The sequence below is a fragment of the Emydura macquarii genome, unplaced genomic scaffold, assembly GCF_026122565.2.
Source record: "Emydura macquarii macquarii isolate MOO-44397 ecotype Brisbane River unplaced genomic scaffold, CSIRO-AGI_Emac_v2 contig_1790, whole genome shotgun sequence".
NCBI lineage: Eukaryota > Metazoa > Chordata > Testudines > Chelidae > Emydura > Emydura macquarii.
This window is the reverse complement of record NW_027131927.1, coordinates 21,700,891-21,716,710: the sequence shown is the minus strand read 5'-3', so window position 1 is coordinate 21,716,710 and position 15,820 is coordinate 21,700,891. Positions and strand designations below refer to the sequence as shown.

Genomic DNA, 15,820 nt, shown 5'->3' with positions numbered 1-15,820 from the left:
GTGCTCAGCATATTCTAGCAAGTACTTCTCTACCCTTTGGAGGTTAGCTTCCAGCATAACTCTTCTAAAGCGCCTGAAGATCCCATGTTTCTCTGATCACAGAGAACATCTGCTGGGTGCTCTGGAATAATTCTGCTTTGACCTGTGATAGGAGATAAAAGGAGCCTCAAGAGAATCATGGCCAAATAACAAAAGTGATGTTTTTCCTTCTTATAAAGAATGTGTGCTATATACCAGGCTCTAATCTGCATGGGTTCAGTGCATTCTGCACCTGTGTTTTTGTTTTCTTTGCAATGGGAACAGTTGCTTGGTCTGTGGTGCATGTCCTTGCCTGCCTCACAGAGAGCAGACTGCCAGTTTTCTTCATTTGGATCTGGTTTCTTTTCCGTATGTTGAAAGTCTGTGTTAATGGAGGGATTTACTCTGCGAACCTCATTCACTGATGGCCAGCATGACAATACCATCAACAGCAGGAGAAGAAAACATTTATAAGGTGAATGAATGTGAAGTGTTGTATCCCATTGGTGGCCTTGTTAACAGTTTACAATGCATGGGGCTAGTTCTTAATATGGCAAAGGACACTGTCTGTTGCATCTTTCTTTCTCTGTTTCCTTTGTTCAACTCAATGGGACATGGCTTGGTTTGTAAGGCTGCTGCAGCACTTGGGAACCTGAGAGTCCAGAAAGTGCTATTCTATTTCTCCGGCAAATGCCTTACTATGTAGCTATAATTTTTGAATCTGGGTCCTAACTTCTGCCGCTGCTCAGGGCTTTTTGGCTAAGGGTGTTGGATTGGCTCATTATGTTGGCAGAAAATCTGCCTGTTTATGGAGATTGAAACTTGAACAATATCAGTGCTGTTCAGGTCTCTACTACTATGAAGGGATAGTAATATAGTTATTACCAAAAATAAAGGACCTGATTCTCAGATACACTAACTCTGCTACTGTAAAGGGGACATAGTGTAACTGAAAATCAGGGCCAGAATGTACACTTGTGTCCTAGGAAAGAATCAGGCACCACAGCCAGGGAAACGTTTCCAGGCTGGTAAACAGAAATGACAGCCAAAATAAAAGAAAAAGGCAGACGAGTCTAACCTGATTCCCTTAGTGAGACATGCTAGGGAGCTTTTCTGAATTAATGCACAGTAAGTGCAAACATGGAAGTACATCAGAAAGGAATTTTGTACCTCAAGATCTAGTATATTATTTTTGAACCTCCCCTGTAATCTGGTTTTATTCCCCCTTTTTTTTGATCCTTTCCCACCATCTTTTCTATGTTCATAAACACTGATGTGGATCCTTTCAATCCATTACTTTCCTTTTGTCCTTAAAATTCCATTCCCCAGAAAGCGAAGGGAGCAAGAGGCATAAAATATATGGACGCTGATGGGTAAAGATTGAGTGAGGACCCTACATTCTTTAGGGAGGTCATGTAGCAGGTTGCATCAGTTTAGAAGTGAATCATTACAGTAATGATATGGGAGACGTAGGTACTTGAGGCAGGCACTGTTGTATCATCTGCAAGGGGAACGGACTATGTTTCTCAGGGAAGGGGACCAAGTGGTTTGCCAAGATCACCCAAAATCTTTATTTTCAATTGAAACTGGTGTTCTACAGGTTTCCAGCTCTTGTGGCTCAATTTATTTAGTGTACCAGAGAAGAGTAAGCCAAGGAAGAGGAACAAGAATGGAGCTATTAACTAGAAAGAAATGGCCTTGCCTGCGGTTCAAAGCATTGTTAAAAAAACAAAACCCTTCGTAAAACCATGACTAGGTCCAAGGTCCATGCAATTTTACATATTTATATAAAAATTCACATAAAAGAAACAAGAATATCAATTGCTAGGAATAAAGTAAAAGATCAGAATATGCAATGTATACAAAATAATATATATAGTCCTTAGCTTCCTGTAACCAGTTTAAATGTGCGTTTACATCAAAACGCCACTGGCATAAAATTATAACTGTATAGATCCACTGTTGTTGTAATATAAATTCACATTTTTTCCCAATAACATTTAATGTAACTCTTGTACAGCTGTACTGAATGTACACTGTGCTGTATCATACATAACTGTCATGGTCAGAGACAATAGTTTGTATTTGTTGCTGCTAAAAGGTCACAGAGTGCAGGTGGGACATTCATGGAGTTTTCATGCATTTGTCATTTCTTGGAAAACTATTTCCTTGATTACCATGTGATAATCAATAATCAATAATACTTTGATCTCGCTATGTGTCTACACAGGGCAGCACAATGACATGATATTGGGAAAACTCAACATTCAAAAGTGTTTCAAATGTTGAAGTAGCCATAAAGCCATCAGCTGTCAGGGGAAATTAACCAGATTCTATGAAACGTGGGGCTTGATTTTCAAAAATGCTCATAGCCAGATTTTCAAGTGATCACCACCCATAATGGAGGCTAGATTTTCCAAAAACTTTAGCTCCCATGGAAACACCTTAAGACTCAGCCTTGCCATGGGCCTATGTTATAATCATTTCAGATTTTGCATTAGTTATTATCATCTGGTTCTAACTTTTTAATTTGATTGCATGCAGTACACACTAAGGTTAGCAAGTGTTTTAATAGCCGTTAGATTGGCCCATGGGCTATGCTGGATGGGGAGACTTCTCCATGATTGGTCATTTCAACGGGTTTACTGAGCTGTCAGAGATTTTGTAGATTCAGTAATATTCCCAATTACATTTAGTTTTATGTTGTTGTTGCTAAACTTTTAATCACAATTATATCTCAAATTAGAAACTACACAAAATCAGCACTCTCTAGGAGATTAGCGTCAACTTCAAAAAAAAGAGGCTGTTTATATTTTACAAGCATCTCAGTTGTATGCCTTTAAAGACACACAAGGCTGCTGCTGTTCATTCATTAGTACATTCACTGATCATCATATTAATAATTTAAAGCCCATTTGAATCCAAATTTCCTTTTTTCCCCCTGCAGGCACAGACATGGTGTTCTCCTAATCTTGCTGTAATTTACCAACTTCAAAAGTGTTGATTTATGGGACAAAAGTTAGAGAAAGCTGAATTCACCTTGAAGAAATTATTTCCACATCTTTGGAAGTTTAATTCTATTTTCTCTCTCTCTCTCTCTCTCTCTCTCTCCCCCACCCCCCCTTTTTTTTTCTTTTTTTTTTTTTTAATAATTTCCTCCAAGTTCCAGGGGCTGTTTCCCACCTTAGATTTTTTAGAACTTGAAGATCTGATTAGACAAAGAAAGAACAATTAAAATTCGTGGGTTCAGAGGTTTGAAAAATTCAATCGCACTTGTTCATTTTCTTTCTCAGAAATGTACCATCCACCAGCCTTTAGTGTTTTCTCTTTTCCAGCTTGCAATGGTGACAGTATCAGTATCCTACACCAGTGTAACTCCATTGACTTCAATAAAATCTTGATTTACGCCAATATGAGTAAGTGAAAAATCAGGCTCTCACAGTTTCTCCCCAGAGTCCACATCAGGAGTGCCCAGTAAGGTCTCCTGCCATCTCCTGTCTCTGGGCAGGCATCCTTGTCTCAATTCCTTTTGATCAGAGATTTAAAGGCTGCATAGTCCCTTGACTTAACACTGTGATTTCCACAGCAAGCCAGTCTGCCTAATGGCCAGAACCTGTGCTTTGCTCGCGCTCTTTCTCCAAGAGCTATGAACGGTGTATTGACAGTTTCCAACAGTTCTTTCTAAGCAAGCAACTTTATTCTTAAGGTAAAAGCATTATTGAAAAAGCCTAATAAAAACAATAAACAGATTTAAACACACATTAAACATTCCGGGAGTCACCTATCAGTCTTATGGCATCTTTGTAGGCCAACATCTTTCAAACCTTCAGCCAGGGTGGAGGCCCCCATTGGAGAGAAGGTCCTGTCCATTTTGCTGGATCAGAAAGAAGGCCCTGAGTCAGTTTAAAGGCACATTTTTATATTAAAAGCCCTTTCTTTGTCCGTTGGTCTGTGGAAAATCCAATTTGAACCAATATATACAAACCTCGCCAGGGAATGGTACCTTTCCGGAGGTATTTACCACCTAGAAGATTCACCTTAATTACTTCCCACCATTTCTGGTTCCTGGAAGAATTGTGTTAACCCTACCCCTGGAGCTGTGTACAATCCATGGCCCACAATGATACATGAATTTAATACAATATGTGCTCCAAAGGTATAGCATGGAGTTGCAATACCTGTCACATAGACCTCAGATTTTTATTCTAAAATTAGCAATAGCCCAGTAATATCATTTTGCAAAACTTTCATACCAGCTAAAATGCATCAAAAGATTTTATATATGGATGATTAGAAACAGTACAAAGATACATAGCATAACATCATCTACTTCACTTGTGTTAAATATTAGGGGAAAAACCCAACAACCCAGCAACTTGAAAATAAAACTTTAAACGTGATATTAACTGTATTCCACAAGGCCTTAAGATGTTTATATATTTTGCTTATCTCAGATATACTGAGGCAGTACAGCTCTAAGATATTTTGTAAAGTTGATGAGCACAGATGGGTTTCAGCCCAGAGCTGGCTGCATTTCAGTGGTAAATGAAGTGATCCCAATATACAGTGTGTACATCTGTTTGTGAAGTTAGTACAGGGCTTTGGGATGAAGCATTAAATTGAAGAGTAAGCTGTTATAACAACACATTTTATTATATCTGGAAATGGCAGAACTTCGTAACACTGACAATTTTCTTGGAAAGAAAACTGTCTTGTTAGTCTCTCAAATTATGGCAGCTTTGAAGTAAGAATGAACTTTCACTTTGTAATTGCTGGAACACTGCCTCTTCCACTCAGTAAAGGGCCTTTTTGAACACAAGCTGCTAAGGGAGAAGTTCTCAGCCTTGTCCAACGGCATCACGCTTCTGATGGATTGACAAATAATTCCCCCCCTCACGGTAAGCCCCAGCACAGCTGCAACTCTGTTTTCCCTTCTCTGTCCTTTTAATAGATTCACAGATTTTAAGGCCAGAAAACCCCATTTTGATAATCCAATCTGACCTCTTGAATAACACAGGCCATAGGACTTATCTGCTCTTATTTCTTCTGCTTGCCCCCTCCCCCATCTGTTTTCTCTTCAGCTATTCTTTTTCTCTGCTTTTTACTTGTTCTTTTCGCTGTATAGTTTTCTGCTTGCCCTCCCTGTTGCCCGCTCAGCAGATGGCTATAAGCTGCCTGGGATGGATGGATCCAAAGGCTGGGTCACATGTGTACTGGCAGCTTATCTGAGTGCCGCAGGAACAGCGGAGAGTAGCTTGAGGCATGGGGCTGCTGCCTGAACTTGCAGCCTTGTACCTGTGAGCTGCTGTTGTGCCAGCTGTGCTGGAGTTACTGTGAGAGCAGGAAGGAAGGAAAGTGGCCCTCGAGGAGACACTTGCAGCCACAGGAGCAGTGCAAATTTCTTCACACTCTTTGTTATCTTCTGTGGTGTGATCTCCCTGGACGAGTCTGGGCGTGGCCCTCAGAAGTGGTTACTAGGGGTTCAGTTGTGCCATAGAGGCACAGCTCTATGTGGGAGCCACACTGCCCAAGGGGGAGCTCCAGGAGGAAATCTGAACCTCGTGCTGCACATGGTAATATTCTTGCTACTATACAGCATACACCACCCCCCACCCCCTGCTGGTCAGCGAAGTCTGCTGGCTTTTGTGAAAGGGGAAGGAATTGGGGCCATGACCCCACCTCTTCCCTCCAATTGCCTTTTCAGTGTCATGTGCCCCAAGGGCACTAGGAAAGGGCAATACTTGTGATCTGGGTAGCGCAGGGGCTGCGATGGGGCAGGGTCTTCCTTCCGCTCAGCATCCCTAAAGCAGCCTGCCACAAAGTGGCTATAAGCCATCCCATTCCATTGGAAGACCAGTTTCACACATGGTAAAGATCTCATCAAAGTGATTTATTTCTCTTACAGCTAGAATAAAAGTTGGTAAACAGATGCTTGAGGGAAGATCCAATCAGCTGGTGTTTAGGTCTTTCTTCTGAGGATATGGTCATAGATGACTACTTGGAGAAAGAGATCTGTCTCAATAGGGGTCCGAGTTGTGCTGTCTCCTGGGTAAGCCTGAGACACAGAGTATTGTAGTTAACCAAACTGTCAAGTCAAACAAAAACTAAACCATAAGAGTTACATGTATTTCCTCCTCACCTCTCTGAAATATGGAACTTACCAACTTTGGCTAGGTCTGGTATGGGGTTTCTTGAATGCAGATTAACGTCCACAAGATACTGAATAAAAACCACCAACTTACCATCATTTCATTTAGGACTCCCAGTATGGTTTTAGTTAAAAAACACTGGTGCAATCAACTGATCAAACAGAGAGTCCCATGGTAAAAAGCACCCAGCATTGGCTTAACTTTGTTCAGATTGAAGCCAATGGTAAAACTCCATTTGATTTCATCGGGATCAGATTTAGGCCAATGCTAAGCACTTTTGAAAAACCTCTGTCTACTTGGTAAGTGTTATAGAAAAACCTAATAAGATGGACAGACAGATAGTTCCCAGGGAGCTTTATATGCATGTATATACTATATTCTGCAACATACAAAGACATGGCACCTATTTCTGCAGTGGTTGCATTTTTTTATTATAAATGAGCAAAAAACGTTACTTGATGTAGCACTCTGAGTGCAAGTATCTTTCACGTAGAAATAGAATATCTGGTTATTTGTTACAGATGTTCTCCAGCTGTAGGACGTTAGATCAGTGGCCCACTTTCAATGCAACCAAACACATTTTTTAGGTATGCATTTTTGAATTTCTAACAAACCAATGCACTCATTTTAAAATGTGTATAATTTATATTTTGTACTGTAACTATTCATATGCAACCATCTTTCATGGGAAGTACTTCAAAGAAATCATCATCCTAGATCTGTTCCGTACAAACCCAAACAAATTATTGCCCAGCTTACTTCACATTGGTTTAGAGAGGAACCAAATCATGGGTGTGTTTGTCATATTCAATCCACAGTCCAAGGGTTTCAGATGTAAAGTTTAAAAAAGGGCAATCAAGACCAGAAGAATAAAGTCAATTCATTACAGAGGGACGTTGTTTATAGGGTTATAACCCATTCCTCTTCCAACATGAAAAAAAATAATACATGCAGCATTTTAATAGGCCTTCAACTGTGGCTCAACAGGGGAACTCCTGTGTAAGTTTATTATATATAGCATATTTGTTTTGTATAGATTTCAAAACACTTTACAAAGTTATATAACCATGACAGAACTAGATAAATAACGGCAGACAAAGTCAGATAGAAAAGGGTGCAGACAAAGGAGAAAAGATGTGTTTGGCTGAGATTTGAAACGCGATGGAGAGATAATGAGGCTGAGAAATACAGGAAAAATGGATGTTCCGATGAGAGGAGCTGCAGAGAAGGTGGCTCTTGTAGAAGCATTGGTGACACTATTCTACTCTCAGTTATAGCCACGCAAGCCCAATGAAACACATAGGGTTGCCTAGGTGTAACTGAGGGAAAAATTTGGCTCCAGATATGGAACAATAGAGAGGAGGGCAATGCTACTCTAGAAGAAGAGATGCAGGAAAAGAAAGAACAGAGACTCAGTCTAGGAGGTAGGTTGCAACAAATCAAAGGGCAAATTTTAAAACAAAGAGGGCCGTTTGGAGCTAGATGCTGCAAAGAATGGGGATCCAGCAGAACTGTTAGAGGTGGGAGTTTGTGAAGTCATGCTCCATTGTACATATGAAAAGGTCTGCTGGCTGTATATGGACAGTATATGCTGCAGTCTTTGGGAACAGAAGTAGGAACTTCCATTTGGTTCAATCAGTTCTGCCAAGTTCAATACATTTGGATAAAATTCAAAACCTCTGTCAGTCATTTGGTCCTCCTGACTTACTTTGGTGACTGTACAACCCAATGCCCCCTGGAGCACTCTAGTGAATTTTGGAAGCAAGTTAAAGATTCAATGTTTGTTTCCTTTTATCACTGGTCCAGGTTCAGTGAGTCAGATTTTTCATTGCCGTACTCTTTGTATCTTGCCATTTCCACCAGGGCAAAGTGCATGTAAAACACTATTGTTCTGATTTGGTAGTTTTGGGAGTGAAATGCCCAGCTCCCTTTGATACCCTTAGGTCCCTTGAAAATCCCAACCCTTAGTGTTTGGAATGTCCTGGTTGTCCAACCTTGACATCACATTAATATAGGATTTGGGGGCAATTAATGTATACTAAATCCAACAATGGCAGGTGAGTGATTTTTCCCCCCTTTATTTTTTATGTTTTCAACATTTGTTTGGCATAAGTAAAAATGAAGTTTTATAGGATAAGGAACCCAATTCTGCTCCCACTGAAGTCAGTATCAGTGGGAGTAGAACCAGACCCATTGTTGATGAAAAGGCAACCTGTAACATGTGCTTATGCCATATTTATTTTATGACACAGAGTTTATGACATTATTATAAAATTCTCTTCGCTCATTACAATAAATTCACCTCTCAGTTTTCCCTGGTAGCCTCACTGAAGCACCAACATTTTCCTGTGTTTGCTTCAATTGTAAATACTTCTGTGCCCACACAAAGACATTTTGCTATGCACATGAGACTGACTTATTTCCACCAGAGGGAGCACATACTGACAAATTTATCTTGTGCCTGGGACAGTGCATTAGATATATTTAAACTGGTGTTTAACCCTTACACTGCCATAATAATCTCAACCTTCTTCAAGACCAGAGTATTTTATGGGAGTTTCTTCCCACTGGAATTTTCAAACCCTGATACCTCCCTCTTTCATACATACACTGGGCAGGCCACATACTGTGTTTTATATTTTCCAGTATGATCAGAACCTTTTACTATCATCAGACTATTTTTGCCTCTCTGGTGACATGAGTAGAACGTCCTGCCAAAGGATATAAACAAAGTCCTGATTTTTATGCACAGACTCATACACTCTGATTCCATTGCATATAATGCATTTGATAGCAAAATAGACAAGTATAAATTGCTGAATTTGTCTTCATTTCTATGCTGCACACAGAGCTCTGATAATTGAAGTGAGCTATGTTTTGTATTAAATTGTAAAATAAGGACAAATCTGGAAGCATTTGGCTTTTAGATTTCACACAGATCAACTGGGCCAAATTTTTCCAACCTGGGTGCTGGAAATCAGGCAGTAAAAATCACTATAAAGCTACTGAAATGAGTGGGCTGATTATCAGAGGTGCTTGCATAGTCTTTCAGCTTTTGATTTTTTAAAAAAGGTGTGGGGTTATGGTCAACACTAATCCTGCTCTCTGAGTACTTCTGAAAAGGAATCCATTTTGTTTCAGTTCATTGCCAGAAAAACTTCTGGCAAGGCAATAGTCTGTGATTCCAATTGTCTATTCGTTCTGGATTTGGTGGCAGTGGATTGCCCAGTCAGGAGCTGGGATTTTATAACTGGTCTATGTCTCTGCCCTTGTTTTGAAGAAACTTCAAATTTTTTATCTATTAGTGGGCACATTTTGTAAAGGAAATTATAATTTTTAAGTAGGGTCACATTTGGGCCTTTCAGCCAAGTGATGTGCTGCCAAAATTTTAGCAAGTGGCTCCCCTCAACAATTTTTCACCTCATCTGGAGATGCATGTGACAGTCTCTGGAAAAAATACGCCACTTCCTCCCCCACTAAAATCCATTTGTTCCATATTCTGTCCCTTCTCCAATCCTTTACTCTTCCCAGGCCCAAATCCATCAGTCCTTCCAATCCCTCCCATCTTCTTCTTCTTATCTTCTGCACCATGCCTCTCAATTCACTATGATTCCCCTTCCTCAGGACTTCACTCAGGCTCCTTTAGGTGCCTTCCTTACTTAGCAGTATCAGTGTGAGGAAGCAGGCTGTCCTGAAGCCTCTACTGGAAGCAGTGGGGGCAGGCAGATCTGAGACCTGTCTTGAGGCTTCTGTTTGCAGTGTCTGACTAGAGGGGAATTGGGTAGGTTGGCAGCAGGTCACCTTTGGTGGTGGAGTGGGTGGTAAATTGAGGAATGGGTTCTCTTTGGTTGCTATGTAGAGGAATAGGGTTCCAGGCTCCCTCCCAATACCAGCTCTTCAGACTCTGGCCTGGGGTTGGGGAATCAGGCACCAGTGAGAGGACAGGTTGGCACAGTTCCCACTCAGTGCAGCAGCAACTTCATTTCACCCCCTCTTCATCTTCTCCTTATGTGCTACAGAAGTGCCTGACAGAGAGGGGAGAAGACTGCGCAGTGGGGGACACTTATCTGCTATCTGACCCAAGCAGACATAGCGGCATTTGTGGGAAAGAGACAAGAAGGGAGTTCTTATTGCAGCTACCTCAGTAAAAGAAATAGCGGGCCCCATGCAGAAGGGGCTGAAAATTCTAGCAGACAGAGCAGGTCTTAGCATTCCTAGGTGAGTTGCAAAACAATTTTTGCCACCTCCCCCACGTCAAGCACAATCAATTTCTGCCCATGATTATTGCACCGCTATAACCAGGGCTGGCCTTAATATTCTGGGGAGGGTTAAGGGGATTCACATGCCAAATTAATTGTCTCATTTGCCATAAAAAGCATGTGTGTGAGTGAGTGTGAGAGAAACTTTAGGTCCTCTCATCCCAGCATCCTGCTGCAGAAATGGCATGGGTTGCATATTCCTTTCAGTATTAGCCAATGGTTTATGTTTTCACTGTTGTCTTTGCAAGGAAAAGGGGCTAGAGACTTGTAATTAAAAATGGCGAGAGCTCAGGTTATCCTTTATGGAACCTAGAGGCCATTAACCATTACCTAGAGGTATTAACAAGGCGATTGCATGCAGGTGAGCCTGAAATATAAGGTACATACTGATAAATAAGAAGTTTGTAACAGGACTTTAACAGATATGGAATCAAAGAGCCTTGCATAAAGGAGACTCTGAATATTGAAAAAAGGGATTTACCTTGGGATCGACATTTACTATTTTCCTATCACATTTGTTCTTGAAGAGTAATCCACATGCATTTTCTGCAATCACTTGGTAATTTGGACTGGAATTTGAAGTGCTGACATTTCTATCCCAGTTGTAAAAGCTGTGGAAATATAAAACATAAATGCTATAGCTTTAATCAATGTGATACTTTCAAATTAAGGATCCGACTCGGACCTCCTTACTCATGCTAAGTAGTTCTTTATTGCCCTGCATAGCCCCACTGAAGTCAATGAAATTCACTGTGGAGCAATTCCAGAGGGGTAGCCGTGTTAGTCTGTATATAGCAAAAACAATGAGAGTTCTGTGGCACTTTAAAGACTAACAAATTTAATTTTTGTAGTCATAAGCTTTCGTGAGACTCAGCGAATTTGCCGCCATCAGTGAAGACATAGCCTGAGATTGTTTCTAGAGCAAATAGGCTTATTATGCTTGCAGGCCTCCTGGTTACATGCTTTGTCTGTGTCAGTACTCAACTCCAAGCAAGAGAAAAATCACAATTCTAATGTGTCAAATACAAAATTAAAATAGATCAATTTGAGCAATCAGTTAGTCTTAGCTATAGATATTTTGGCATTTCTGAACACTAGCAGATTCATATCCCTTATTTTCCTCCTTTTAATGTTAAGAAATAATTCTTGGGGCAATTGACAATTAAACCAGATAAGAATCTGCCAAGTTTCCAAGTATGTGGGATGTTCCAAAATGGCTGTGAGATTCCATTCCTGTTTCTGCATTGCTTAACCAGGCTCACAGTCCAGCTGCAGAAAGAATGCTGATTTTATTTTATTTTGTTTTATTTTTGTTTGTTGGTGTAGTAGTGGTGCAGCATGTTGTGTTTGGGAAATGTAAAGAGAAGAATGTGAGACAGACTCACTTTTCATCAATCAGCTCTAACCTGGGCAGATTCTCGCTTGAGATGGGCAGGATGAGAGAAAAAGCCCACCCAGACAATGGAATTACTAGCATAGGCATTGAAATCCACTTACACAGCTTCTTTAATCTAAGGATCTCAGAGTGCACCGCCGACATTTATTAAGCCTCATCACATCTTTGAGAGATAGTTAAGACAAGTATTATTAGAGATAGTTAACAGAAGGGGAAACTGAAGCACAGAGAAGTTCAATGATCTGCCCAGGTTACACAAGTCAAGGACGGAGCTGTGAACAGAACCCAGGAGTCTAGACACCCCGTCTTAACCAGTAGAGGGAACCCTGTATCATTGGATGGAGTCATGTAGCTCTCTCATACTAGTTGTAGACTTCACTGGTCAAGGCTCTTCAGCTGTGGCAATCCTGGGGAAAGCTGTAAACTGGATTTTGGTCCCCACTTGCATTTGAATCTGGCTGCTCGCCTATTTCAGGGGGTGAAACGCAATCCAATGAAGAGGGCCTTCCACAAGGCTTTATGAACTCTACAAGTTCGTTACACAAATTTACAAATTACACAGTGGTGCATAGGGCCCTCCATGCACTGGAGTAAGATTCATCCATAATGCAAAAAATGTCTGACACTGCAATGAAAGTGATATTTCCTACAGAGGCTGCCAATCATTTGCTGTCCAAAAGAAAAGGTGACAGATGGCAGCTGGGTGTGGGCTTTGTTCGCCCAGATTTAGCACTGGCCTCTTGAATCAGCAACAAAAGTAAAAAACAAAATAAAAACAGCGTAAGGGTAACAGTAAAAAGGGGCTTGTGCCTGTTCTAATCCCCACCTCCCAGCCCATGGGGTTAGCATATACTATAAAGGGTTATTTTCCTCAAAACAAGGATCAGATCCTTGATTCAGTTCTCTACTTTTCCCTCCCTACTCACATCAGGATCAAACTATTTCCTACAGCGGATTGGGAATTCAGTCAAAAGCTAATTATAAACAACGATGGCTTGACAGCTTTTCCCAGTTTGTGGTTCCATGAATTTGCAATGTGAGCTCTCCAGCTTTACTTCCTCTCTTTATAATTTAACTACTGGCTTTCTACACTTAAGCAGCAAAAGAAGGGGCACTGATTGGGGAGAGACAGGACAAAAGAAATGGAAATCAAAACCAAAAGACCCCCTTTACCCTGAAAGAAATGTCATCCTCATGATTTCTGCCCTCCAGTAGTATCATAGTAGCAATCATTTTAATAGGGGGAAAATTGGCATTCTTCATGTGCTTGCCAAATATGACAAAGTAGCAACATACTTAGATTGGATTTGGCCTGTCAGTCCTTTCATGGAGCAAGCGAGGTCAATGTCTCAGTAGGACACAACACTGTGTAATACAGCACATATGTCTGACTCCATGCCAACCAGTTTTATAATAAGATGCATGTCTCAGGGCCCTAGTTGGACAAGAACATGCTACTTTTTTCAAGTAAAACAGTTTAAAATGCTGGATTTTGGCTTTCTTTTTAAACTTTAAGCAGCTTTGATTGAAATAAGTATATTTGCCAAATGATTGCCATGCTACAGTGTGACTCATAATGGTGCTTTGGAAAACCAAGACAGTTCAGTTTGCTAAGTAGGTACTGTGCAGAGTAACTGTTTTTCATCAAGAGTTTTGCTTTGCTTACTGTTGGCATATTGTTATCAGGAGGTAAAAAAATACACGTAGAAAGTTAGCTAAAAACATATGGCCGGATTCTCCTCTCAATCTGGTGTATATCAGGAGTGATTCCATTGAAGTCAATGTGTTGCACTGGTGTAAATGAAAATCTGGCTCACAGGGTCAATTTATGCCTGGACTTCATTGAGTGGTGTGATAGGATGACAGAGCACCTGCAAAGTACGCAGCTATAACGCTGGATTCAGATACCCTTAATCACCAAGTCGAGTACCATACTCATGACTGGTCCCATTTAAATCAGTGGGATTGTTTGTGGAAGGAAGGGGTGATGAAGGGTCTCAGAACCTGGTCTATAATTGGACTTGCTATGCTCAGGATTGCAAAAGGCGAGAGGTGTCTAGCAGTGAAAGCAGAGCTAACCTTTAAAAACATTTCCGCTTTGCCTTTGACAACTAGATAACATTACAATGCTGTTAGCTGTATCCCTATACTTAGTCCAGGCAAAATCTGGGAAATAGTGTGAAAGGGGCAATAATGTCATTTAATCACAAAGGCATTTGAAAAGTTTTCAAGGATGACCACTGTATCAGCCCAGAGCAGGTATGCCTGAGTAGGGCAGGGGTGCAGCCCTGGTTCCATGCTCCTGCTAAAAGCTGGACAGCTCCTGCAGGATTGCTCTGGGGCTGTAATGATCAGACCTTTTTAAAGGTGTAACAAGACTCTTTTCTCTGTATTTCCCCCAGCAAACCAAGAAACAATCAGTGAAATCCTGGCTCCATTGAGGTCAATTGCAAAACTCCCATTGACTTCAATGCAGCTAGGATTTCACTCAATACCTGCCTCCATCACACTGGAATGCTACAAGTGTACTTTAGCCCAGCACTCCAGGAGATCACAGAGCTATCGTGTGGCCCACAAGCACACACAATAACACAATTCCATCAGAAATAAGTCCATACTAATAATTAATGGCATGTGTTTTAAAAATGTTCTGACACTGTGCTAACTCCAAAGGAGCTGTCAGATGTAGCTATCCTTTGCTTTGTCACTTTAAAAATCCCTAGATTTGTTTTTACTGAATAGTCATTTTAGAAAGTTGCTCAGTACACATTACATGACAGCTCTGAAAACATCAGTCTACTCTGTCACACCTAACACATCTATGGCAGGTTTCCATTCACTTTTAATAATAAAAGGAAATGATAAAGCACAAATGTAGACAGAGGGCCAAAATCCTGCCCTGGCGCCAGCAAACCAGGCCAGTGAGGATCAGCAGACATGCCGGCAGGTGTGTCCTCTGCAAACGGAACCCTGCCATGTAAACAAAGGATAAAGATAAATGCCAATATATCATTATTAAGTGATGGGAGGTGTCCGGTGAGGTGCCACAGAGATTGGCTTTAGGCTTGATTTTATTTAACATCTTAAGTGGCGTGCCGGAGCAGTTCTAAGATCAAAGGACTTGCAGAGCTCCCGTTGGTGATGCAACCCTTTGATCCTACCCACTTCTCACTCCACTGACTCCTGATATTCCCCAAGCCACATGCTGCTCCACCTCCCCCCTTGGTTCTGCCTCTTAGATCACCCCTTTTCACCTGCACCAAGTAATAAGAGGGAGGGCCTAATTTTTAATGATGAGGAGCACCTGCAGCTCCCATTGACCTGATTTGAAGCTATGTGCATGCTCAGCATGTCTGAAAGTCAGGCTTGGATTGTTTATGGTGTTACACTGGTGTATTACTAGGAGTAATGGGATGAAACTGAGCAGAGATAAATTTAAGATGATTATCAGAAAATGTTTGCTAACAGTGAGATCTTTGATTCTGGAACAATCTACCTGGAGAGTCCCATAGCTTGAGACATGTATATCTAGACTGATCAGAACACGTAAGAATATACAGTACTGTAAGAAGTAATCATGCTGTGGGAAAGGGATGGAGTAGATGACCTAGCAGCAAGACAATTCAAAGTTCAGGCTCTTCTCCTCTGGACAGTGGCGTGTCTGCTGTGGTAATGACCACGAGGGAAAAAAAGAGTTTAAAATGCAGGAAAGATGGTGACTTACAAAGTAAAAAGGTATCTGAGGTACTTGCCTCTCTCAGAATCCACTATGTATGGATTAGGAACAAAAAAAGTCCTGTTTTAAATTATTCAAAGATATATAGGGTACAGACGATACCTTCAGATCAAAGTGAAATTAATTGGTTGGGGGGAAAATGAGACATTCCAAACACAGTTGATTTACAATCTACTTGTCTATGTCTGAGAGAAACATTTCCAAAGCTTTGCTACTGTCCAATTGATAAAGATGTTTTTAAAGTCCTAACAATGGTATTTTT

The 15,820-nt window shown here is 40.9% G+C and overlaps 1 protein-coding gene across 1 annotated transcript in view; it reads right to left on the bottom strand.

The window, feature by feature from the left end:
* Nucleotides 1–5,900: 5,900 nt before the first annotated feature.
* The window catches only part of CFAP299 (cilia and flagella associated protein 299), a 370,593-nt gene continuing 360,673 nt past the window's right edge, over nucleotides 5,901–15,820 (bottom strand). The window contains 2 exon segments of the mRNA XM_067557092.1: nucleotides 5,901–6,073; nucleotides 10,908–11,037. Coding sequence (XP_067413193.1) covers nucleotides 5,978–6,073; nucleotides 10,908–11,037 — 226 coding nt within the window. The 3' untranslated portion in view covers nucleotides 5,901–5,977.